At 41.7% G+C, this 27,120-nt stretch overlaps 1 protein-coding gene across 1 annotated transcript in view; it reads right to left on the minus strand.

Annotated features, from left to right (window-relative positions):
• NCKAP5 (NCK associated protein 5) overlaps positions 1-27,120 on the minus strand; it is an 859,015-nt gene that overhangs the window by 217,326 nt on the left and 614,569 nt on the right. The window contains exon 8 of the mRNA XM_023757884.1: positions 10,477-10,626. Within this exon, the coding sequence (XP_023613652.1) occupies positions 10,477-10,626 (150 nt within the window). The remainder of the gene's footprint in view (positions 1-10,476; positions 10,627-27,120) is intronic.

A 27,120-nucleotide genomic window follows, 5' to 3' on the forward strand; every position in this document is an offset into this window, starting at 1 on the left:
GGTTCGCTCTGGCATGTATACTCCAGGCTCCAGGCTGACCACGTCCAGTGGCTCCATGGGGCTGCTTGCTGTAAGCTTTGCTGCCTTGCTCCTTCTGCCTTTCCTCTCACTGCTTGCCCTGAAAATTTGCATGAAGCATCAAATGGTACATTCTTATTGCCTTGCCTCCTCCAAAAAGTATTTGGCACTCCATGACCCTTGTACATACATTTTAATTTTTAAAAATGTTAATGTGCATTATTTTTATGATGTAAACTAGTATATGTTTGTCTTCCCTCCAACAATGTGTCTCAAGGGCAGAGAAATCCTCTGTGGATCTTTGTAACTCCAGCACCCAGCAGGAGCCCAGGCTTAGAGATGGCCAAGAAGGGAGAAGGGAAGGAGTGGAGGAAAAGGGTGGGGGGTCATGAGGGATGAAGGGAGGACAGAAGAGGAGAGGAGAGAAAAAGACATCACAGAAGAAAAAGAAAAGATAACATCTAAATAGCATCCTACCTTTCTGAATGGATGCTCCTTAGATGTTATATAACACTTAAATAACTAAAACCCAATAACTATGGTAAATCATGGAATTGATGGGACTGTCAGGGGTGATGCTCCAGCCTCCAGTGGCCAAGATGCGAGCTTGTGCCCTGACATCCTCGCTGCAGTCTAGTACTTTGCATGGAACCACAAGGAAATAGATACAACCTTTTCACTGCTGATCAGTGGGTACAGAATTAGAAGCTCCTGGCTGGCAACTTTGCCAACACATAGAGAGAGCCTGCCTAAGAATGACACCCACGTAGAGGAGAGCAAAGCTTGAGACAGAAAAGGCCCCCTGACTTGGTCTGAACCTTTGCATTAATCCATGACTCCATCCGTTGCTATGCTCTCATTTCTAGTTACATGACCGCTCTTTGTTATGTTAAAGTCAGTCTGAATAGGACATCCTTGACTTGGGTTAGAAAAAGCCATCACAGTACCTTGACAAAGCAGCAGGACTGCCTGCATTGTAAAGTTTTCTCGAGGACTTAGATCTTTGAAATACACAGTTTCGGCAGCCCATGTCCCCCGTCCCCCCTCCCACCATTGTCTCCTATACAGTATTGAGCAGGAATGGCGGCTCCTTAGAGGGTGGTTTCAGTGCTTCTCTCCTAACTGTGCTGCCCCATCAGAGTCATTCCCGGCATTCTTATTTTTAGAGAGCCATTGGTGCTTAACTGGGTATGAAGAAAACTAACTGCCTACCTGCATAACTTTAAAAAAGATGTTTTAAATATCTTATTTAAATATTTGTGTATAGCCCCAGCTGGTTTGGCTCAGGGGATAGAGCGTCGGCCTGCAGACTGAAAGGTCCCAGGTTCGATTCCAGTCAAGGGCACATGCCCGGGTTCCAGGCTCGATCCCCAGTAGGGGGCATCCAGGAGGCAGCTGATCAATGATTCTCTCTCATCATTGATGTTTCTATCTCTCTCTCCTCCCTTCCTCTCTCAAATCAATAAAAATATATTTAAAAATAAATAAATAAATATTTGTGTATAAAGGCTTATGGACCCAGATGCTTATAATAATGAAAAAGGGTCAACAACCTTCGTAGCCAACACAAAGGGATTAAATAAATGGTACTCAGTATCCATTTGATACATTTCTACACAGCTACTAAATCCTATTTTAAGGAACACTGAGGAACAGGGGGGAATAATTTTTATATGTTAAATTAAAGAGCAAGCTACTAAACTGTATAAAGTGATATTTTGTCCTCTCTTGGTTTAATTAATTTACAACAGAGAATTAAAATGACTAGTAATATAAATACTAAAATGTCAATAGCATATAGTTCTGCTTGGTGTAATTACAATTTATCTATTTCCTTATATTTTCCTAATTCTCTACAAGGTGACTATTTACCACTTTTATAATCAGAAAATTGCTAGTACAAAGTTACATACTGACACAGGAAGGAATTTTTAAGAACAAAAAGAGGAGTTTTTGTCTCTAATCCTAGTGCAGTGACTGTTGCCAGGTGACCCACAGTTGGATACAAATTAATCAGGAGGAAGACATACACCTGATACTTCAAGACAGGCATGTCTGGAATTACCTGTCAGCAAGCTGTCATAGACTCTAAAGAATAGAAGGAAACCATTAAGGATCTCTATTCAGACTACCACCTGCTGGTTTATAACTTTAAGGTTTTTTTTTTTTTTACATTTCCTTAGAACTGGGGAGGACAAAAGTGAGAGGAAGAACAAGCCAAGCCAATCAGAAATGCTAAGAAGTTAGACTCTCTCTCATCTGCGAGGAGCCAAAGCCAAACCTGGGCGTGTATCATCCCACAGCATGTCAGGGAGCCATCAGAGGCAGGTAGAAGGTGCTCAGAGCACTGCTGACTACAAGCTTGGGAAAGGTGTCTGCATCTAAGTTTGAAGTTCAGGAAAAGTTCTACTTAAGACAGGGGGCAAAGAACGCTGAGATTAAACTGAACTGAGCTAGACATAAGGTGTCGGAGAAGCTACAAATACCACTCTACATGCTGTCTCCTGGCTCTCAACCCTGGCTGTCCACCAGAATCGCCTGCATTTTTTTATGAAAACACTCTTGGTCCTCCATCTTGGACCTAGAGACTTGGAATTTCCCAGGCTGTCTTCAGGCATCTCAATTTCTAGATGTTCTGTGTCATCCCTCTTGTCTGCTCGCAGACTTCACTGGTACCTTTATATTTCTTTCTCCTGCATTGTGGATTTCTCCCTTTCCACTGGATCAGTACACTAGCATGCCCTAATGTCACCTGTCTTTGTAAAAGAGCTTCTCTTTTATTACGTCTTTCTTCAGATATTGTTCAGGACAGTGAAAAGCTGGGAAAATTCCAGGGCAAGAGGAGTAGGGAAACTGAGACAAGAATGTTAAAATAAGGCCGAACAGTGTGGGCAATTTACAGCCAACTTGTAAATAACAAGTCATTATCTTCCCCAGGCCAGGACACTTGAGAGCAAATGGTTAAAACCCTCCCTAAGGAGAGAATGCAGGAAAGTAGAGGGGAGAGGAAAAGAAAAAAGGGAAGTTTTACTTATTGTTTAACTCCCTAACAGAGAAGCCAGAAGTCTCGAGGCTTGGAAAAATAAAACTGCCAGGTGCTTCTCATGAATTCTGGGAAGGGGCCTTGGGAATTTAACTACACTGAGATATTCAAGGGAGGAATTCTGAAACCTATAGACAGGAGGGTATATAACACCTCAAATCCCCACCCAACTCACTCTTCAGATTAGCTGCGAGCCCACCAGCACTTCATAAGCCAAATGCATAGATTTGCTTGCCTTCCTTCTTTGACAAATGTGCCTGCTTTAATCCTATATAACAAAAGGGTAATATGCAAATTGACCAAATGGTGGAACAACCGGTCACTATGATGCGCACTGACCAACAGGGGGCAGATGTTCAACACAGGAGCTGCCCCCTGGTGATCAGTGTGCTCCCACAGGGGGAGCACCACTCAGCCAGAAGCCGGCTGACGGCTGGCAAACACAGCACACTAAAGATTTCCAAACTGTCAGTCGGGCATCCCCTGAGGGCTCCCAGACTGCAAAAGGGTGCAGGGCAGGCTGAGGGGGACCCCCCCCCCAGTGCATGAATGTCGTGCACCAGGCCTCTAGTTTTAAATAAATTGTCTTTATTACAATGCGATCATCTGGCATCACTCGTTTAAGTTCATTTATACAAGCAGGACAAGAACCAAGGTGGTGGCAGCCTTCGGACTCGGGGGGCGGGGGGTTGTCTGATAACACCTTTTCTGGGTCCTTGGGCTGCCAGTAACAGCATGACTCTCCCCATACCAGTTCAACCATAGGAAAACTCCTCAAATTGCTGCCTGTACGTGCTGTCTCCAACCTTCCTACCCACTCCAAACAGAAATGGTTGTTCTCAAGCTTTCAGCTGGCCCATTCCTTCTGAGCCAGCGAGGAATTCTGTGCTTCATCCTTCTTATTCTCTTAGCAGCATCCCGCAAGGCTGCCTTTGAAGCACTTTCCTCTGCAGGCTTCTCTGACGCCTCCACCTTTCTGATTTCCCTGCTACCACATGAACTACTTTCCCCCAGTCTCATTGGCTGGCTGGCTGGCTCTTCTTCCTCAGCCAGACCTCCACTGGAGGGGCAACCAGGGGCCTGTGCTCTGCCCTCTGAGAGTCCACATTTACACTGATGTGGCCTTATTAAGTCCCGCAACATAGACTGTCATCTATATGCTGATGACTCTCAAATTCATATCTCTAGCCTTGACCTTGGCCTTGGATATCAAACTGCCTATGGTGCATAATCACTTGAATGTTTAATAGGTATCTCAACATGCACTAAAAAACCACCCTGATTATTGTACACTAGAGGCCTGGTGCACAAATTCATGCATGGGTGGGGTCTGGCCTGCCCACCCCGATCTGGGCCAGGCCGGCCGGGGGGAGGGGATGTGTGAGGTTGGCCAGCCGGCCCCAACCTGATTGGGGTGGGAGGGCCAATCAGGGGCAGAGCCAGCTGCGGGAAGGGGCTGTGGTGGTTGGCCGGCCAGCCCCGCCCCCTGGACGAACTCCCAGTTGAGGGAACAATTTGCATACTAGCCTTTATTATATAGGATTCCTTTCTGTAAGTCACCTCTCTTCTAAGCCTAATCTCCCCCAGAAATTTGGTACAACTCCACACTATTGCTAAGACCAAAAAATTAGAAGTCACCCATGATTTCTCACTTTTTCTTATATTCCACATCCAATGCATCAGTAATTCCAGGTCTCACTTCTAAAATGTATTCTTACTCGACCATTTCTTATCAGCAGAGCATAGTTTAACCATACAACTGGGGTTCAAATTCTGATTCTCTTATTTACTATGTGACCTTGGGCAAGTTACCCAAACTTTCTGGGGCTCAATTTCCTAATCTTTAAAATGGGTATGATAATAATCATATGTACCTCACCCACAGGTGTTAGTTCACCCACCTATTAGTCCTAGGTGCCCACCCTAGACCAGTCTACTAATAGCTTTCATTTGAAATCTAAAACTACCTCCTACCTGGTGTTCTGGCCTCTACTTCTATCTTTCTGCTAGCTCAATAAGCAGCAAGAATTATCTTTCTAAAGCACAAGTCAGATCATGTAACTTCCCTAACGGCTTCCCTTTACATTGATAATTACATCCAAAGTCTTTGACTGGGGCCTGTGAAGCTTTACAGAGTCTGGCCCCATCTACCTCTCTCAACTCATCTTCTTTCCATTTTCTAATCTTATACCATATGCCCCAGGACAAAGTTCATATTTCTGTTTCTCTAATTTTCCAAGCTTTCACCGTCTCTGGAATTTTACACTTGCAGTTTCTTCTTGTTCTTTCTCCAGATTTTCACTCAGCTCTCTCCTTTTTATGATTTATACTAGTGGCCTGGTGCACAGATTCATGCACATTGAAAGGAAATTAAATAGAAGGTGACTGGCAGGATAGGACTGGGCAAGACCGGCCAGACATGCCTGGGAGCCAATCTCCCATGGTCCCTCCCCAGCCGGCTGCACCTGGGGCAGTGCCACGGCTCAAAGGGCGTCTATGGAGTGAGTGGGGTCTCTCCAGCAGGTGGAGTCCCTCAGCTTGGCCTGCAGGGATTGGGCTGAAACTGGCTCTCCGACATACCCCGAGAGGTCCCAGAGTGCGAGAGGGCACTCTGCAAAGTTGCTGTCATACAGGGTGTGGAACACAAATGCAAGTGTGCCGTAAACCAGATTCCGGGCTATAGTCCCCCAGCAACAACATAACCCTTGGCCGAAGGTGGAATTGTGCGGCCCCGCAAGGAATCGAGCTCCCTCCTCTCTGGTTCCAGGTTGCGTCACCCGAGAATCTCCACTGCCAAGTCACTGCAGCTCAGCAGCTCCTGCATTGAGTGTCTGCCCCCTGGTAGTCAGTGTGCATCATACCTACTGGCCAGTTGGCTGGTTGGACAGTTGCTTAGCCTTTTATATACTAGTATATAGATTGTACTCAACTGGCCCAGTATCAGAGGTCATTGGCGGTAAATACCTCTCGTTTCCATCCCCACTCTCTTATAATTATATCAGCTAATTTTTCTTACTCAGAGGCACTTAATTGTCTATTTATTTCTTTGTTTTATTATTTATTATTTTATTAAATATGTATGCTGACTCTACACACTGGGGTTGGAGTTCTAATACTAGTGCCTAACAGTGTTTAGCCCATAGAAGATATTACATAAATATCTATCAACTACGAACTCATCATGTCATTGTGATGTGCAGCCAGGTTTGAGAATTACTATTTTAAGCTACCTCATTTTAAACAGTAATTACTGATTAACCAAATGCTTACACTTAGCATTTTAATTGTCATACTTTCACGGGAATGTGAAACTGAGTAGAAAAAGCTATTTACTTTAGCACATCTAATGACCATATTTTTCTGCACAAAATAAGTTTTTCCCTATAAGAAGCCAAGTTCTTTTGACCTGAGGCTGTATCCATGGCACCAGCATCTACCTGGAGGCTGGGAAATCCCAGGTGGTCTCAGGCCTCTTCTCCCCCTTGGCCAGAGTCTAGGAAGCAGAGATGCCATGGGAGTTGAGAGTGAGGTAAAGGGATTTCATCTTGATTTCTAGTCAGGTAGGAAGCTGGTCAATGAGTAGGGAGAAAGGGCTGAGAGAGATTCAGGAAAGGGACCTGGAGACAAGCAAGTCCTGTATTTCAAGGAACATGCCATGAACAAACCTGGGCCTAAGGCCCAAGCCGAGGAATAGAGAGCTGGGAAGACACAAGGTCAAGTCACTCCATCATAGAGGTAAAAATCTGAAAGACCCCTGTGGGATGAGGTCGAAGGGAGGAGTGGTCCTTTGATAGATGGGGCCTGCAGCATGTTAAAAATGATGAGCTTTATTCTGAGTAAGCAGTCTCTGAAATAGCAGCCGGACACTCTAAATAAGAAAAAAAAAGAACCTAATGCTTAAAAACTTATAGAAAATGAGTTCAAGTGGCATCCATATAGCCCATTGGGTCCCTTATGACGGAAATATAAATGCACCAAATGGTTTCTCCACCAGACATCAGGATCCTAAGCGAACATAATTTAGTCCCTGGGGAAGTCATTGCTGGGAGGTGAGGGTAAGTGGCCTCCTCTTCTTCATGAACAACTGAAAATTACTGAAACCAAGACACTGAGTAGAGAAAACAACTGCTAAGAAGAGAAAGAAAATATGTGTGCATGTGTGTGTATTAATATTATTTTGACTGCTAGCCCTAGAGTTCTTTTTGGAAGGTAAATGTCTTCTTTAGCAAATACCTTGTTGAGCTCTATAAGTGGAATGGAATGACACTGTGAGTGGAATACAGAAACCCAAAAATCTCTGCACAGTAAATGATGGGGAATTTGGCTGAGAGAGAGAGAGAGAGAGAGAGAGAGAGAGAGAGAGCAAGTGGGAAAGAGCTGGCCCTGCTCTAGGGTAGGAGGCTGGGGATTGAGAAGGGCAAGCATGAAATGCCCTGCCCTAAAGGACTTAGAGAAAACAGAGCCATCTAAAGACCAAGTTCAAAGCCTTTAGCCTTTGGAATATTCTTCTATGACCACATATCCTTTGTGGGATTGCATTTGGGGAAAAATCGAGTAAAGAGGGCTTTGTTTTACATGAGGTTGGGAAGAAGAAAGAAGGATTTAAATTTGAGTGCAAGTAGGAATTCAGCCCCAGAAAGGCCCACAAGAAAAAACATTCTGGAGTAGGGGTGGCACTACACTTTCCTCAGTGGGGGATACTTTACTTGGATAAATTTACTTAATTCTCAAAGTCAGAGGCTCCTCAAACTTGGTTGTTTTAAAATATTTTCCTGATATTAATCAAGAATATGGTATTATTAGAAGTCAACTCAGCATCTCCTCTGCTTTTCCACACCTTCTTGGGACCCGTTTGGGGAGCAGGAATTACGGTGGGCTGCTCCCCATCACTCGTAAGACCATTCCTCTGTGCCTCCTGCAACACCAGAGGCCAAGAGGTCAGAGTACACATATATGGTTGTTTCAAAAACACGCCAATGACAAGTATTTTTTTGGTTGTCTAAAATCTTGCTGTACAACATCATAATTTGCCCAAGTAATTTTGAAGAATTCTATTTAATGCCCCTGCAATCTTCCAGAGTAGCACTTTGTTGAAGTGTATAAATCTGTGTGGGTCTCTGTGGTTGGCCATGAATGTGGTCTCTAAGAACAAATCCTCTATTTTCATACAATAATTGCTAACTTATGCAAATGATTATACAGAAAGCACATACAGTTAATTTTAAAAAAATTACAGTAAAGTAACATGAAATTCATATAAAAATTGGATGAGACATATATATTTGTATGATTATATAGGTGTATATATACACATATTACATATATTTAATGAAGATCTCCTTTTACTCGATGTTCAAATAGACAACAGTAAGATATTTGGGAGCAAGGAGAGAGTACACTTAAGGTTGAGCAAAGCATTTTAGAAAACAATCAGTAACACTCTGCCTGGAGGAAATTAACTTAGAAAATAAAATAGATTTGTGAATTAAAATTGTGGGGCTTAATGGCACTTAGAAATATCATCCATTACATCCAACTAATGTTGGATGTAAGCGTTGTTGCCTGAAGTATAAAGATCTCTGTGAAAGTACAAAAAAAAAATACTGCTTCCATTTTCCTCAGTATGGGCTTAAGAAATATGCATCGCCAGAGATAATTTTTTAAATAGCTCTTGATTTGATTAAACAAAATGTTGTTCACAAAGTTTTTTCAGTGACAAATAGGTAGACTAGAAGTGTTTTTTACCGTAATCATAAGCAAAACTATGTATTTAAGTAGGTGGTTCTAGGGAAGTAAGACCTTGTAATATCCAATCATCCCCATTGTTCAATCCAGTGAAGTCATCCTGAAGACAAAGCTCTGAGTTTCCAAAAACTCTCAGATAGAACCTCAGTGTCCCTTGAGAAGGTTTTCCCACTGTTCACAGCAACCATCTTAAAAATGAAAAAAGTACGAGAACCTTTGGGAAGAAAGGAGTGATTCCTGGCCGTTCGCCCAAGGGGAGCTGCTGAAGTTCCCTGAACTGCCCTCTCTTCTGCCCTGTGTGACACCATTTGCTTGACCTACCTACCTTCAGGCACTCCTGTGTGCAGTGGCTGAAGTATTTCATTCATAGTTCTTTAATTGATCATTGTATCAGATAAGTAGGAAAAAAATGAGTTAAAGAATGGCAGGAAGCTTGAAGTGGGTGGACAGAAGAGCCCATGTGCCAGGCACAGCTGTATAAATATTAAGTCATTACATCCTCATTATTTCCCCGTAAGGTAAGTTTCTATTAGCCCCATGTTTGCAGTTGAAGAAACAGAGGCACAGAGAGCCTAATTCATTTGCCCAAGGTTTCAAAACTAGAAAGTAGTACAACTGGGATTCAAACCAAACCCTGGGAATCTCGTTTGAAAGTCCATAATCTTAACAATTTTGCTTTACTATTGCTGAGGAAATTAGAGTGAAAAGAGTAGCATGCCCACTGTAGACCACATGGTGGATTCAAGACAAGATTTCCGAAACCAACCATAGAAAACAAGACATCTCCAATCTTATTTCTTCACCCTCCTGAAGTTTTCAGAATTCTGCAGACCCAATGGGAGAACTAAATTTTAGAGATTCTGAAGGCCCCTTGTACCTAGTTTAAGAAGAGATGGGCTACCCATAGTCATTGTTTAAAAGTAAGTATATCTCAGTTCTACATGTTAACAGAAAACTCATTAAAAGAAGATGAGCCCACTTATAGAAAAAGGCATCTTTACTGAACCTTTCAGCTGTATAATCCCTACCAAGAACTGATAACTGGAATGTTCTCTGAGGACAGCCATACACATTCAGGAATTAACACTTGAAGTGAAGTCAAATGCCATTAAGTAACAGCCCTGCATTTTCAAACATATATTGGAGGATTGTCATCTTTCAAAAACCTCCCTCAAGCAACCTTTAGCTAAGCTTCACCTCTACTTTCATGTTTTACACAGTGAACTTCTGCATATTTGGGGGGGAAAATAATGGTTCTGCTTTAAAAAATATTTTTTTACAATCATCCTTACATAGTATTGGATATTTATCAATTCACTCATTCATTCCTTATATTAGGTATTGGGTAAATGAAGTGAAATATTGAACAGCCTCTTCCTTCAATTTTAGGGGACCTGATCCAGTGTAAGGGCTGAACAGAATTTAAAGTGAATCATTGTCCAGTGCACTCTTTGTAAGGCAATGCAATCTCATCACTAGGCCACAAGTCAGCACTGCAGACCATGACAGCTAATCACTGACAGAGAAATCGCAATGGGCGAGACTGGATCCTATTAGTCTAGGGAACTGAGAATTGAGAAGGGAATGTTTATACTCATTCAAAACCAGTGCCAATAAAGAAGCAGAACACTATTTTTCTTTAGATGTGTTAAAATGGTATCATTTCTTACCTCTAGAGCTTTCAGTCTTTCCAACAGCAGTTTGGTCTTTTCTTTGCCCTCGTCCGCACTGCTGCTTTCGCTCCTCGAGTCTTCATCGACTGCCATGTGAAGATCTTCCAAAGCTTCTTTGTGTTTTCCTTCATCTTCTGACAGCGTTTCCTGAAGCAACAGAGAATTCTTGTTGGCAATAATCCCCGCTGACAAATAAGCAGGAGTCTACGGATGGCCATTATGGAATCTCCCTATTGCTTTTGCATTCTTTCTGGGGCTGAGGTAAAGATTTCTTCTTCTAAAGAAATTCTGAGTGGTGCTTACATTAGTAATCAAGTAAACGTTTTTTAATGAATCCTGGAAGGTCCAAGCCATTGGATCACCACCTCTGAATATGCACATCCTCTGCCCAGCCGGAGAAGTGGCCCAGCCAACAAAGCCTTGGAGCCCCGCAGTTAATCCATTTCTATCTGCACCACGGAACTCAGCTGTGCTTTAAACTGGGCATAAATAAATCAATCTTCATCCCTTGATTTCTGAACAGCTGAGCTCCTCAAAAAAGAATCATTAAATTCATTGGACATAAAGCCATTTAATTAACCTAAGGGAAATATTTGAGAAAAATCGATATGATAGTGAATTCTTAGAATTCAGAATTCTATGTGGAAACCAATGAGTTCCTTTGGCTCAGTAATGACACAGCTCTTAAGGACCCCTTCGTCCCTTTCCTAGCACTTCAGGATACGTAGTACAGCCTTGAGGCAGACAGAAAATGTGGTTATCTTATCTTACCTCCCTGCTGGAAGCACCTCACTCAACCTTGTCCCTGGCAGCTTTTTTGGAAGCTGAGAAGTGTTAATTTGAGCCTCACCACTGGCTCTTGTTTTCAAGGGAAGAAAGAAATGTCAAGAGAATATGATATGAAAAAAAATGTCATCCATTTTGTAGGTACATCCGGACCCTGATGCTACCAAACTTCATTACACTGATTTTCACCACAATGCTGCAGAAATCCTTGTCTAAATACAGCTGGCTGACAACCATGGGCTAAAGGAATTATGAATGATCGGCAACTCCTTTATATTCAGCACGAAACTAGATCATTTACAAATACAGAAGCAAAAGAGATATGTTCCTTAACCTCTAGGCACTTATACAATCTACTTAAAAAAGAATACTAGCATAAGAGGAAAACAAGAACAGGTTTTCAAACTGCTCATGAAGGTGCTTTGGAGGTTTCAAAAATATTTAACTTATATTTTAAAAGATAAATGATGAGGTATATAAAAATTTCGTCAGGCAAATGTTGATTTTGGGGAGTGAAAATAAATTTAGGGGGTAGATGAATTCACAAATACAGAATCTACAAATAATGAGAATCTACTGAATGCAAACACACACACACACACACACACACACACACACAAACATCTAAGGTGTCTAGACACAGTGCCTAAATATTATTAAATGAAACAACTGGAAATAATTCAAGATAAAATAGATTAAGTATGAGTACTGAGATTACAGAAAACACAAGAGCCATTTTACATTGTTTGAAGGAGGGGTGATCAATGAGGGCTGTGAGCTGAGATTTCATGGACCTGGAGCATGACTCAGGCTTTGGCAGAGTGATGTAGCTTGACTAGCTAGCCAGGCAAAGGGTGGGACTTTTGGTCAAAGAGAAAACTGAGACTTGGGAACATGGTGGCCGAAAGAATTGCAGGGAGGGAGAGAGTATGACAGAGTAAAGAAGTGAGAGAGGCGTGTGTGGACATGTGTGGTGTGTGTGTGGCAAGTGAGGGAGAGTTAGATATCACAGGATTCCCAGTGACCGCAGATTGGGCTCTCCTAGATAGGGAGCCCCTGTTACCACAGCGGGCACTCCCAGGCCAGGGTGGCTTTAGTGCAGAGCCCATGCCATCATGTATAGGGGAGCAAAGGAGGCCAGGAACACAGCCACACCAATCTCCAGACTGACCTCGGACACCACACCCAGACTGATGCAGGGAGCTGCTTGCCAGCCATAACTCATGTGAATCCGCCACCATGCCCTGGCAGTGAACAGTGAGCCACCACCCCGTGGTTCCCAGATGTCAACAGTGAGTGCATACCAGAGGGCCCTCCTGAGCTATGCCTTCTCTCCAGACTCCAGAACCGGTGTCCTAGGATTCTGCACTTCAAGTCCCCGTGCTGTGAGTACAAGCCAGGGGTACCCCTGCCCTGCCCCATCCCCAGTCCAGGCGCACACTCCACACCTGTCCAGACAGAGGTATCAGCTGGTACATGCTCCACCCTGGCCCAGGACAGATCTGCCAGTGCAACCCAGTAGACCCAGCCACAGGTCACAGGACCACGCTGCAAGTGTGGCCACACAATGAATTGCATGCCAGAGGGCTTTGGGCCCTCACAGTGAGTTACACCAGAAGAACTGTGCATGTGCCCCGGCCAATCCAGAGTATCTGAAGCAGACAACTGAGGGACCAGAGCCATGGGAGAAGGGGATAAAACTCAGAGCACAGATAACAAAGGTGTGAAACTCAAGACAGACCCAGCCTCTGGGCTAGCAAATCCAGGACCATTGGACTGCTAGGGGCTTCAACTTCTCAGACCCCAAGCAGGGTTCCCAGGACCAGAAAGAGACAGCAAAAATGAGGAAACAAAGAAACAATCCCCAAAGGAAAGGAGGAATTGCCAAAAAAAAGGAACTAATGAAATGTAGGGAAGCAATATGTCAGAGAAAGAATTCAGAGTAATGGTCATAAATATGTTAAACCATCTAGATCAGAAATTCACCAACATATGTAAAAATCAATAGTGATATAGCAGCAATAGAAAACACAATGGAAGGTTTCAACAGTAGACTAGAAGAAGCAGAGAATCAAATCAACAAGTTAGAAGACAGGATAGAAAAAAACACCAAATCAGAATAGCAATTGGAGAAAAAAATTAGAAAGCAGGAGGACAGTTTAAAGGAGTTTTGGGATAACATGAAACAAAGCAACATCTGTATAATAGGGGTGTCAGAAGGACAAGAGGAGCAATAATTAGGAACCCAATTTTTAGAAATAATGACAGAAAACTGCCCTCACTTGAGGAACAAAAAGGTTACACAAACATGGGGGTCACAAACAAGATGAACCCAAAAAGACCCACACCAAGACACATAATAATTACAATGGCAAATGTTAATGACAATGAGAGAATCTTAAGGGCTGCAAGAGAGAGACAGAAAGTTACCTACAAGGGATTTCCCAGACTATCAAATGTTTTCTCAACAGAAACACATCAGGCCGGAAGGGAATGGAATGAAGTATACAAAGTGATGCAAAGCAAGGGACTGAATCCAATAATACTCTATCAGCAAGCTTATCATTCAAAATTGAAGGGGAAATCAGGAGCTTCATAGACAAAAAAAGGCTAAGGGTGTTTATTACCACCAAGTCGGCAATGCAAGAAATGCTAAAGGTACTACTATAAAAAGAAGAAATAGAAAGGGAAGAAGGAATACAGGCATAAAGAATAAATATGGCTACAAACAAGTACTTATCAATAATAACTTTAAATGTAAATGGATTAAATGATCCGATTAAAAGACACAGAGTGGCTGAATGGATAAGAAAACATGACCCATATATATGCTGTCTACAAGAGACCCACCTCAGAACAAGGGACTCACACAGACTGAAAGTGAAGGGATGAAAAAAATTCTTTTCAGACAAACAGAAATGAATAAAAAAGCTAGGGTAGCAATATTTATGTCTGACAAAATAGACCTCAAAGTGAAGGCCATAACAAGAGATAAGGAGGGCCACTTCATAATACAAAAGGGAGCAATTCAACAAGAGGATATAACTCTAGTAAACATATATGCCCCCAATAAAGGAGCACCAAAATACATAAACTTCTGGAAGATATCAAGGTTGAGATCAACAGCAATGCAATCATTGTAGGGGATTTTAATACCCCATTGACATCACTGGATAAATCATCTAGACAAAGAATCAACAAAGAAACTGCGATCCTAAATGACTCACTAGATCATATGGAATTAGTTGACATCTTCAGAACATTTCACCTGAAAGCAATGGAATGTACATTCTTCTCCAGTGCACAGGGACATTTTGAAAGGTAAACCACATATTGGGACACAGGCAAAGTCTCTTCAAGTTCAAGAAGATAGAAATCACATCAACCATCTTCTCAGTTCACAATGGCCTAAAATTAGAAATCAATTACAATAAAAAAATATAAAGCACTTGGAGGCTAAATAGCATGTCATTAAATAATGACTGGGTTACCAAAGAGATCAAAGAAGAAATAAAAAACATCCTGGAAACAAATGACAATGAAAACACAATATTCCAGGATCTATGGGACACAGTGAAAGCAGTACTGAGAGGGTAGTTCATAGCTCTACAGGCCTACCTCAAAAAACAAGAAAAAATGGTAATAAATTATCTAACCCTACAACTTAAAGAATGAGAAAGAGAGCAAGAAGAAAAGCCCAGAGTAAGTAGAAGGAAGGAAATAATAAAAATCAGAGCAGAAATAAATGACATAGAGACCAAAAAACAAAACAAAACAAAAAAAACCAACAACAAGCACAAAAAAAAGAAAAACAATATAAAAGATCAATGAAACCAAGAGCTGGTTCTTTGAAAGGATAAACAAGATTGATGAACTTCTAGCCAGGCTCACCAAGAAATAAAGAAAGAGGACCCAAATAAACAAAATCAGAAGTGAAAGTGGTTAAGTAACATCCAACCCCACAGAAATATAAAGAATTATTTTAAAAAAATACTATGAAGAGCACTACTCCAACAGACTGAAAAGCCTAGACAAAATGGACATATTTCTAGAAAAATACAATCTTCCAAAATTCAATCAGGAAGAATAAAAAAATATATGATAGGCCAATAACTATGAAGGAAATTGAAGTAGTAATCAAAATACTTCCAGCAAACAAAAGCCCTGGTCTGGACAGTTTCACAGGGGAGTTTTACCAAACTTTCAAAGAAAAACTAAAACAAACCCTTCTCAGACTATTCCAAAAAATTCAAGAGGAAGGAACACTTCCAAGCTCTTTCTAAGAATCCAGCGTTATCCTAATTCTAAAACCACATAAAGACACTTCAAAAAAAGAGAATTACAGGCCAATATCTCTGATGAACATAGATGCTAAAATCCTCAAAAAAATTCTAGCAAATCAAATCCAGCATTACATTAGAAAGATCATAAGTAGAATTTATTCTGGGGATGCAAGGCTGGTACAATATCCACAAATCAATAAACATTATACATCACATAAACAAAGTGAGAGACAAAAATCATATAATCATATCAATTGATGCAGAAAAAGCATTTGACAAATTCAACACCCTTTCTTGATAAAAACTCTCAGCAAAGTGGGAATAGAGTGATCATACCTCAACATAATAAAAGCCTTATATGACAAATCTATAGCCAACATCATACTCAATGGGCAAAAAAAAATAAAATCATTTCCCCTAAGAACAGGAACAAGACAGGGATGCCCACTTTCATGACTTCTGTTCGACATAGTACTGGAAGTACTAGCCATAGTGATCAGACAAGAAGAAGAAATAAAAGGCATCAAAATTGGAAAATAAGAAATAAAACTGTCATTATTTGCTGATGACATGATATTGTACATAGAAAACCCTAAAGACTCCATCAAAAAAAACTATTTAATTTAATAAATGAATTTGGAAATGTAACAGGATACAAAATTAACACACAGAAATTGATGGGTTTTATACTACAATAATGAACTCACAGAATTAGGAACTAAAAAAAACAATCCCATTTACCATTGCAACAAAAAAATTAAGATACCTAGGAATAAACTTAACTAAGAAGGTAAAATATCTAGACTCAGAAATCTATAGGAAGTTGAAAAAAGAGATAGAGGAAGATATAAAGAAGTGGAAGAATATACCCTGTTCATGGATTGGTAGAATCAACATCATTAAAATATCCATACTACCCAAAGCAATGATTCAATACAATCCCCATTAAAATACCAATGGCATATTTTACAGACATAGAACAAACTCTCCAAAAACTCATATGGAATAAAAAAATACCCCGAATATTTGCAGCAATCCTGAGAAAAAAAGGAACACAGTTGGAGGGATCACAATACCAGATATCAAGCTATAGTACAAAGCCATGGTTCTCAAAACAGCATGGTACTGGTGCAAGAACAGACATATAGACCAATGGAACAAAACAGAAAACCCAGAAATCAACCCAAACCACTATGCTCCATTAATATTTGACAAAGGAAGCAAGAGCATACAGTGGAATCAAGATAGTCTCTTCAGTAAATGGTGTTGGGAAAATTGGACAGACACTTGTAAAAAAATGAAACTTGACCACCAACTTACACCGTACAAAAAAATAAACTCAAAGTGGATAAAAGACTTGACATAAGATGGGAAACCATAAAAATCTTAGAAGAATCCATAGGCAGCACATATCAGATATAGCTCATAGCAATATTTTTACTGACACATCTCCTAGGACCGTGGTCGGCAAACTGCGGCTCGCAAGCCACACACGGCTCTTTGGCCCCTTGAGTGTGGCTCTTACACAAAATACCACATGCAGGTGCGCATGTACAGTGCAATTGAAACTTCATGGCCCATGCGCAGAAGTCGGTATTTTGTGGAAGAGCTGGTATTTTGTGGAAGAGCCACAATCAAGGGGCCAAAGAGCTGCATGTGTCTCGCGAGCTGCCGCAGTTTGCCGACCACTGTCCTAGGACAATGGAAATGAAGGAGAAAATAAACAAATGGGACTACATCAAAATAAAAATCTTATGCATAGTAAAAGAAACCATCAACAAAACAACAAGAAAGCCCAGTGCATGGGAGAACATATTTGCCAATGTGACATCTGACAAAAGTTTAATCTCCACAATTTATAAGGAACTCATACAACTTAACAAAAGGAAGATAAACAATCCAATCAAAAAATGGGAAAAGGACCTAAATAGACACTTTTCAGAAGAGAACATACAGAAGGCCAAGAGACATATGAAAACATGTTCAAAGTCACTAATCATCTAAGAGATGCAAATCAAAATTACAATGAGGTACCATCTCACACCTGTCAGAATGGCTATCATCAACAAATCAACAAACGACAAGTGCTGGAGAGGATGTGGAGAAAAAGGAACACTCGTGCACTGCTGGTGGGAATGCAGACTGGTGCAGCCACTATGGAAGACAGTATGGAGTTTCCTCAAAAAACTAAAAATGGAACTCCCATTTGACCCTGTGATCCCACTTCTAGGAATATATCCCAAGAAACCAGAAACACCAATCAGAAAGGATATATGCACTCATATGTTCATAGCAGCACAATTCACAATTGTTAAGATTTTGGAACAGCCTAAGTGCCCATCAGCAGATGAGTGGATTAAAAAACTGTGGTACATCTACACAATGGAATACTACCCTTCGGTAAAAAAGAAGGAACTCTTACCATTTGCAACAGCATGGATGGAACTGGAGAACACTATGCTAAGTTAAATAACCCAGTCAGAGAAATATAAATATCACATGATCTCACTCATTTATGGAATATAACAAACAACATAAACTGATGAATAAAAGCAGATCCATAGAAAGAGAAGCATCGATCAGACTGTCAAACCTCAGAGGGAAGGTAGGGGAGGGTGGAGATAAGGGGGTGAGATCAACCAAAGGACTTGTATGCATGCATATAAGCATAACCAATGGACACAGGCAACAGGGTGGGGGGGCGGGCAATGAGGGTACAAGGGCATATATGCAATACCTTAATCAATAAAGAAAAAAAGAAAAAGAAAAAGAAATTTTAAAAATGCCCTTCCCCCAAAGGGTCTTGTTCATCGTCTGGCTACTTTCCCAGCCCAGCACATACGGGGATTCATGGAAGGTTTCATGAGGCCACCTTAATTTATAAATAATTAATTAACCCATCCAACAAATATTTACTGAGAAGCTCCAGATGGAAGATGCCGAGCGTACAGATGTGAATAAAAACTCAGGTGGACCCTGTTCTCACGAAGCTCAAAGTCTTACAGAAGGAGACAGAAAATAGACAAATATAAATAGTCAAAGATAAAAAGGAGTTTGCAGGGGCTGCAAGGATCAATACTAGAGGGAAACAGAAGAGAGGTCAGGAAGCAAATGTCCACAGTTAGCACCATGAAAGTTAATTAGGAAATGCCCATGATGTGGAAGGAAGGGAGGGCAATGTGTAGCTGGGGAGGGAGATGAGGCTGGGTGGGCTGATGGGGCTAGCCCACAGGTCGAGAAATTTTGCCTTGGCCCTAAGAGCAATGGGAAGCCATTGACGGTTTTCAAGTGTGTGTGTGTGTGTGTGTGTGTGTGTGTGTGTGGTGACTGTAGGATTTGGGGTCTGAAATAGCAGAGTCTGGAGGACAAGTTGAAGGGAGGTTGACAGAGATGTGTGAAAAATAAGATGCTACTGCAATAGACTAAGCAGGAGTTGACTGAACGATGACAAGTCCACAGAATGAGACTTCACAGTTTGCAAATCATCTTGTAATTTTGAGCCTTTAGTATGCAGTTCCTCCAGAATGACAAATAAACTAATGTTTCCTTAGGTCACTGCTGTTCAGAGAGTGGGCCCACAGCCCCTGGCATTAGAGTCCACGGGTGAGGAGAAGGGAGCTGTGTTGGTTGCTTACAACTGGAACACCTTGGCCAACTGTGGCCCTAGCAAATCACAGTATCTAAGCGTGGAGCCTGGACTCTGTAGTTTCAGAGAACTTAGGGTAATTCTAAGCCACGTGGAAGTTTAAGAGCATCTGGACAAAGGCACTCCAGCACAGAACATGAATCACTTTCACTTTAGGCAAGTTTTTAGGTTATACTTTGATCTAATTTTTATACTAAATAAGTAAATGAACAGGTAATTAATAATCATTCAAATCACTGGAGAGTGAAGGGGGCGGCTAGTCATAGTACACAGGGATTCTACCATCAAGCTGGGGCACACCACCCAGAGCTTGCTAAGCACTACTTCAGTAACAGACGCTGGCTGTTGATATGCACAACAGAAGCTCGTCTATGTTGGTGTGATGAGAGACCCCTGGGCAACCTGAGTTCTGAAGGTCCAATGCCCACCATGTATGGCTGTGCCTTTCAGGGAAGCTGATGGCACTCACAGTTTGTAGCTACTTTGAATGGTTTCTACTGCAAAAGTCGCTGAGGTTCCAAGAGACAGGTTCTGTGTGTGTGAAGTGGGAGGAAACCAGTTTTCCTGCTTGGAAAGCCTTCCTAATTTAAAAACAATGCTTGCTTCTCCTTTATGTTTTTTTTTAATATATTTTATTGATTTTTTTACAGAGAGGAAGGAAGTGGGATAGAGAGCTAGAAACATCGATGAGAGAGAAACATCGATCAGCTGCCTCCTGCACAACCCCCACTCGGGATATGCCCGAAACCAAGGCACATGCCCTTGACCAGAATCGAACCTGGGACCCTTCAGTCCCCAGGCCGACGCTCCATCCACTGAGCCAAACCAGTTAGGGCTCCTTTATGTTTTTATAAAAAATAGGAGAAATCAGCCCAGCAGTGTCCTAAATGAAGTAGAATGTGGCAATTGGCTGTCACAATGGACTCACAGTTTCAATAAGAAAAGTAATAAAGAAGTTCAAACATTCTTGCCCCTCTCCCCTTTCCCCTGCCCCATGTTCAGTGCCCCTGGGTATATGTGGTTGCCTGGACCTTAATGTGGTGGCCTGGGGGATGGCATCAGGTCTGAGCGCAGTAGTGTAAGAAAAAGTGAAGATTCCCAAATGAGCGCAGAAGCGGTCTTTCCCTTGGGACAGACCTTGGCATTTCATTCGATAGGATAATGGGAGAGTCATGTCATCTGTCTGTTGAGGTCCCTGAAGTTCCATCTCACTGTGAACTATTCTTGTCCAGGTGGGAACACAAACCCATTTTCATCAATTGTTAGAATAAGTAGAAATAAGAAATCTACATTCCAGTTCTAGCTCTGTCACTAACCAGCTGTGTGATTTTAGTCAAGCCACCTGACCTCCACCTTCTTCGATTTCTTCATTCGTGAAGAAAACCCACAGAAAGAGACTAACTCAAATTTATACAATTTTGATCATCTGTAAAAAAGTATTTAAAACACTGCCGAAGTTCCAGGATTTAATGCAGAGTGGCAGGAAAGTTAGACCTGCCTAGAAGGCATGCCTAATAAAATCAATCTATCTCTCTCTCTCTCTCTCTCTCTCTCTCTCTCTCTCACCTTTCTCTTATTAAAAAAATGCCTCCCCTCTTTTTGCTGTACTTTGCTTGGGCCCTATGATAGAAGTCACCTGAAAAGGCCTGATGAGCCATACTGAACAAGCAAGAATTTAGTAAAACATACTCCCAACACTCTCAGGAAATGGTGCCAACATGAATCCCTCTGAAGGCATTTGCTTATGAGAGGAATAATTCCAAGTATCTCCTGGTTGCAAGGCTTTATAAAAGTAAAAAGAATTCACTGGTCTCTCTATTTCATCATTGTAACTGATGCAAACATAACGCCTACATGTAGAAGCACTGCATGTAAGCTGCTGCTGACAGCTATGCTCCGGTCAAGCTCATTCATTCATTTCTAATGGGACTGCCCTTTTCTCTTACCACTGCTCAGTAAAAGACAAAAAACAAACAAATAAACAAAAATAATCAGGAACATGTAGTTGTCTGACTCAAAGACAGCAAAATGAAATCATAGCAATACGAAGAGACATCCACCTTTGGAAAGCTAGTCAGTCACAGAAGTTAGTACATAAGTTTCATTTTGACTATTTACTCATTTGTTAAATCCACCTAGTAATTTATAGTAAAAATATACAAAGCTATGATTTATGAATGATCACATAAGGCAGAGGGCTGGTGGCAGCAGGAAATGTTAAGTTCTTCTCAGAACACAAAAAATAAGAAATACCGTTTAATATTTGTATAATACCACAGAGTTAAACCAAACCACCTCATACAGATCATTTATACACTCACAGCCACAGCAAAGAGGACACATATTCTAGACTCCCTTTAGAGACAAGACATGGCTTTGTTCAGTTATAGAACACAGGAGTCACGGGATGTAATGCACAGCACAGGGAATATAGTCAATAATATCGTAATAACTTTGCACAGTGACACATGGCTACTAGACTTCCATGGTGATCACATCATAAAGTATATAAATGCCAACTCACTATGTTGTGCACCTGAAACTAATATGATATTGCACATCTACTATATTTTAATAAAAAGAAAGAGAAAACAGGGTCTGATGGGTTAAGTGACCTGTCAATGGGAAGTGGCAGAGCCAAAATTTGAATTTAGTTCTGATTTCCAATGTCACGCTCTTTCCACAAGCTCAGTCACTTCTTTCAACTTTCCCAAACACCTACCGAGCTACCGAGCTGCCCTTAGTGTGGGGTTCTATCAGGATCTGTGATTTTCATTCAGCTGCGAACAGTGCTGCTGACAGCATCTCTCCCAGGGCTCCTAGGCCACATTCAGGGAGTTGGGTGATCTTATCAGAGATGTCACGTCTGGCCTCAGATGACTATCAGCAGAATAGGTTTTCCCAGCACTACTACCTCATAGTTAATGATGATTCAATTAGTTAAACACACACACACACGCACACACACACACACACACACACCATATTACAAGCTGAATGGAAATGCAGAGGCTGGCGTCTGGCTGACAGTGAGCCCCGGTGGCGTCAGCTTCTGTGATTTATTTACTCATTTGTTTTCTGGTGCCGGGGAGGGTACACAGAATATATTGTCACTTTAGATAGCACTTCGAAAAATGCCATAAAAACATTCCGAGGGATCACTAGCAGCTTTTGTTCAGCACTAGCATACTAAATTTTAAAGGGGGAAAATAGCGTCAGATAAATCACAGGATTTTAAAAGAACATCCCAATTTGTTCACAGTTTAAGATTACTACTGTCAGGCAAACATATAAAACTCTTCTTTTTCATCCCTGGATTTGACTTACAAAGTGAACTAAGCACACAGTAAAATCCCCAAGATTAAATGTGTATGATGGATAAGACAACAAAGTGTTTTCTTTATGTCTCTAATATGAAGTCACGACCACTCGCATATCAATTCACATCTACTCCCTATTATTCTTCACTCAAAACACTCCTCGGCATTGCAGCCTATCGTCCATATTGAACATCTCTGTAAAGTTACATTAATAAATTTTCAGATGATGCTTTTATTGCCTGTTCCATCTATCAGCAACATTTATTTCCTTACCAAAAGTTCAATTCTAAAGGCACTTTATACAAAGGGAAATTCCACTGTGGAATAGAATGGTGTGGAAAAGTGAGCTGTAATTTTCCACCAAGGCATGCTCTAGGTGCCTGGACATTTAAGATTAGCAATAGGAATGATGTCCTTGTAGCCCATGGATGTCTGTCTACGTGTAACATGAGAGAAATAAAAACAGTAAGAAAGTCCTGTAGATGAAAATTTCAGTGGTTAGTGGTCACACTTAAACACATAAAGTCATCTATAATAATAAAAGGGTAATATGCTAATTAGACCCGATGTCATTCCAGACGTCATTCCGGATGAAGCTGGGGCTTAAGCAAAGCTGCCTGGGTCCCGGGTGCCTGCCAGTGGCCGGAGGGAAGCCCAGGTCTTGGGTGCCAGAGGGAAGCTGGTGCCGGCAGCCGGGGAAAGGAAGGCCTACTCTTGCATGAATTTTCCTGCATCGGGCCTCTAGTTAAAAATAACTCAGAAATTAATGTCAAAATTTGCATTCAAATTCTCTCTCTCTTTCTCTTTCCTTCTCCCTTCTCCCTTGTCCCATTTTCTGAAAGAATTCATTGGTCAGAGAAGCCATAGAGCCTCCAGAGGGAAGGCTCATAGACAGAGGGTGGCCATCCCAAACGAACCAATAATTCAGTCCTTGACTAGTTAGTGGTAGGTGGGTGGGTATATTTACTGTTGCCTTTTAAAAATATCGTATTGGTTGATTTGAGAGAGAGAGAAGAGGAGAGGGAGGGAGGGAGAAAAGAAGGGAGGGAGGAAGGGAGAGAGAGAGAGAGAGAGAGAGAGAGAGAGAGAGAGAGAGAGACAGGCATCATTTTGTTGCTTCACTTATTCATGCATTCATTGGTTGATTCTTAATTGTGCCTGACCAGGGATCGAACCTGCAATTTTGGCCTATTGGAACAACACTTCAACAAACTGAGCTACCTGGACTCATGTCTTTTTATACACCCACAATGGGCCTATGTCTGAGATTCCTGGACAAATTTTAATTTAAAGTAAATTGAAGCTATTAAAATTTTCTATTTCCCCATCTTCATAAATATACATTGTCAGATGACCAATGTTTGCAATTTTTTCAGAAAATATGGTCAGTACTATTATACAGTCAGATGTCAGATGCTATACTATAGACTACTATCAATAGTGTGTGTGTGTCTGTGTGTGTGTGTGTGAGAATACACACAATTGTTGGCAACAAAATATTTATATTTATGTATATTCTGAGTTTGTTAAACTGAATTGAATTGGCAGAAAATGGCCTCTGCTAAGAAATAGTTACTTAAGGGTCCCAATACAAATGCAATAATAATAATAATAATAATAATAATAATAATAATAATAATTAGTTCATATGAAGAAGCCTACTAGTCATGCCGAATTCAGTAAACAGACATTGTATGCAGTTCCTTAGGTCTCCATTCCAACGTAAGACCCTCAGGGACAAGAGTCATGCTTCTATGTCATATCCTCTTCACCACACCCTGCACAAGCAGAAAGTGCTCAGAAAATGTCCAGTGTTGTGGAATATGGTGATGCTGAGTGAGAGATGATATTATCTTCCTTTCCCTCCAATGACATGGTAAGTAAGCTTAATGCTGAACTTCGTATTCTTAAGCCCTTTCAACAGAAAACCACTTTAAGCAAGTATTTCAGTATCAGAAACATAATGCTATGGATTATTAGGATGTTTTCATGAAAGATAAATGCAGCATTAAACTGAGTTCCACTCCTAGAACATGAGATTTTGCATGCTTCTCCTTTAACCACCATCACACCACATGCATCTCTCACAGGGACGCATGACCTTTGAAGCCATAAAGTTTCTCTCCTAAAATGCCCTGGAGAGTTCTGGAGACTGGCAGACCCACTCCTAATCAAGGTGTTCCATTCCTCCCACCGCCCACCTGTGGGGTTACCTAAAAGCAGAGCTCTAATGAGGTATATTCCTTATACCTTGGAAAGTCAGAGATGGATTATCTCGTTAATTCTCTTGGGGCACCTGTCAGAACAGAGGAAAGCTTCACCTATGTGCACCTAAATGGAACTTAGAGATAAGGCAAGAATGTGACCTTTTTTCCTGGTACAATTTACATAATACCTGCTCTCTCTAGTCAGACAAAATTCAGTGCACAGAGCAGGGCTCAATTGTTTGAGAATTTTACTGAAGACATTCCGCCAGCAATACTGTCCTGGTGTGCTTTTTGACATTAAAACTATTATTTTTATCCTTATCCTCTGAAAGCAGCGGGAAGCTATCACTTGAGGTGATTCTTTGTCACTGAGTGGGATGTACATTCTGACAAGCCACTCATAGCCACAGTGGGAGCAGAGAAGCAAGGAGCGCTAGGCAGACACCTGCGACCCTGCCAGTGGTTCATCGGGCAAGAGAGGGAAGGCAATTCAGATAAATCAGAAATAAGTATGGTTCTAATGATAATCAGAGAGGTCAGGATATACTAATATATTAGACTAGAGGCCCGTTGCACGAAGAGATTCATGCAATAAGCCTTCCCTTCCCCTGGCTGCCGGCACCGGTTTTCCTCCGGCACCCAGGACCCAGGCCTTCGCTCCAGTCCAGAGCCCTCCGTCTTCACGGCTCCAGCCCGGAGCCTTCTGTCTTTGCTGGGCTCCGCCGCTTCGTGCCTACATATGCAAATTAACAGCCATCTTTTTTTGGGTTAATTTGCATACTCTCCTGATTGGCTGGTGAGCGTAGTGGAGGGATGGTCAATTTACATGTTTGTCTAGTATTAGGTAAGATATACTATATATACAGGATATACTATATATATTAGAGGCCCAGTGCACAAAATTCATGCACTCGGGGAGGGGAAGGGGTCCCTCAACCCAGCCTGCACCCTCTCACAGTCCAGGAACCCTCAGGGGGTGTCGGCCTAAGCTGGCAGTCAGACATCCTTAGCACTGCCTCAGAGGCTGGAGAGGCTCCCACAACTGCCACTGCGCTAGCCAGCCATGAGCCCAGATCAGGGCTCTGGCTGAGCAGCGCTCCCTGTGTGGGGAGCCCATTGGCCACCAGGGGGCAGCTCCTGCATTGAGTGTCTGCCCCCTGGTGGTCAGTGCATGTCATAGTGACCAGTCATACCGCTGTTTGGTCGATTTGCATATTAGCCTTTTATTATATAGGAAGAAGATTACATATATACTAGAGGCCTGTTGCACGAAAAGATTCGTGCAATAGGCCTTCCCTTCCCCTGGCTGCCGGCACCGGTTTTCCTCCGGCTCCCGGGACCCAGGAGTTCGCTCCGGCCGGAGCTGCCTTCAGTCTTTGCTGCTCCGGCCAGAGCCGCCTTCAGTCTTTGCTCTGCCACTTCGCGCCTACATATGCAAATTAACCGCCATCTTTGTTGGCGCTTAATTTGCATATCTTGCTGATTAGCCAATGGGAGGCGTAGTGAAGGTACGGTCAATTACCATGTTTGTCTATTATTAGATAGGATATATATACATACTGAGTGGCCAGATTATTATTACCACCTGATGTTTGTAGGCAAATTAGCTATAATTTCACGCTGAAGTTGCTAGAGGGTCAGACCATTTTAAATAGGGAAGCAGGATGTTTACCATGACAGTAGAAGTGATTCTTTTCTGAAGATATGGGTAAACAATGCGATTTAACAGCCTTTGAACGTGATTATATATATATATATATATATATATATATATATATATATATATATATATATAATCAGTATATGAATCAAAAACTTGAGTAACCATTTATTCATGCAAAATCTCCATGCATTTAAAGAATAATGAACTGGGCAAGCTGTGATGCCTAAGACAATAGTCTCTCCCAGAGTTCTTCCAACTTACTCCAACCAACAGTCCTCTAGATCCCTCCAATAGCTATCTTAGTGATAAGCAACTCTGCAGCCACAGGAAGAGGGGAAACAAAACCAGCCACTGAACTGGTTTCTCCTTCCAGGTCTGCCACTCATGGTCAGTGCAGCCTTGGCAAAGCCCCTTGGTTTCCTCACCTGCAAAATGAGGTGGCTGATATTGGAGGTCACTTTTCTCATTCTGAGCATCTAGGACTTGCTCATCTCGACATAGCGACTGACATTCATGTGTCACTATAAATCTTTACTCAGAAAACCACAGGAGACAGGGGCTGGCCGCCTCACACCCAGCAGCATGATAATGATCAGCTGTTAACATGGCCTATGTCTTGGCCACCCTAATAAACTATGAAATTGTTTGACCTTTCCAAGTAGCCCTAAAGTCCAAGATACCAGATGATCACTTTATAGACTTCCTGTCACTAAACACTAGCCCTGCAGCACTCTGG

The sequence above is a fragment of the Myotis lucifugus genome, unplaced genomic scaffold (assembly GCF_000147115.1).
Source record: "Myotis lucifugus unplaced genomic scaffold, Myoluc2.0 scaffold_116, whole genome shotgun sequence".
In the NCBI taxonomy this organism is placed as follows: domain Eukaryota; kingdom Metazoa; phylum Chordata; class Mammalia; order Chiroptera; family Vespertilionidae; genus Myotis; species Myotis lucifugus.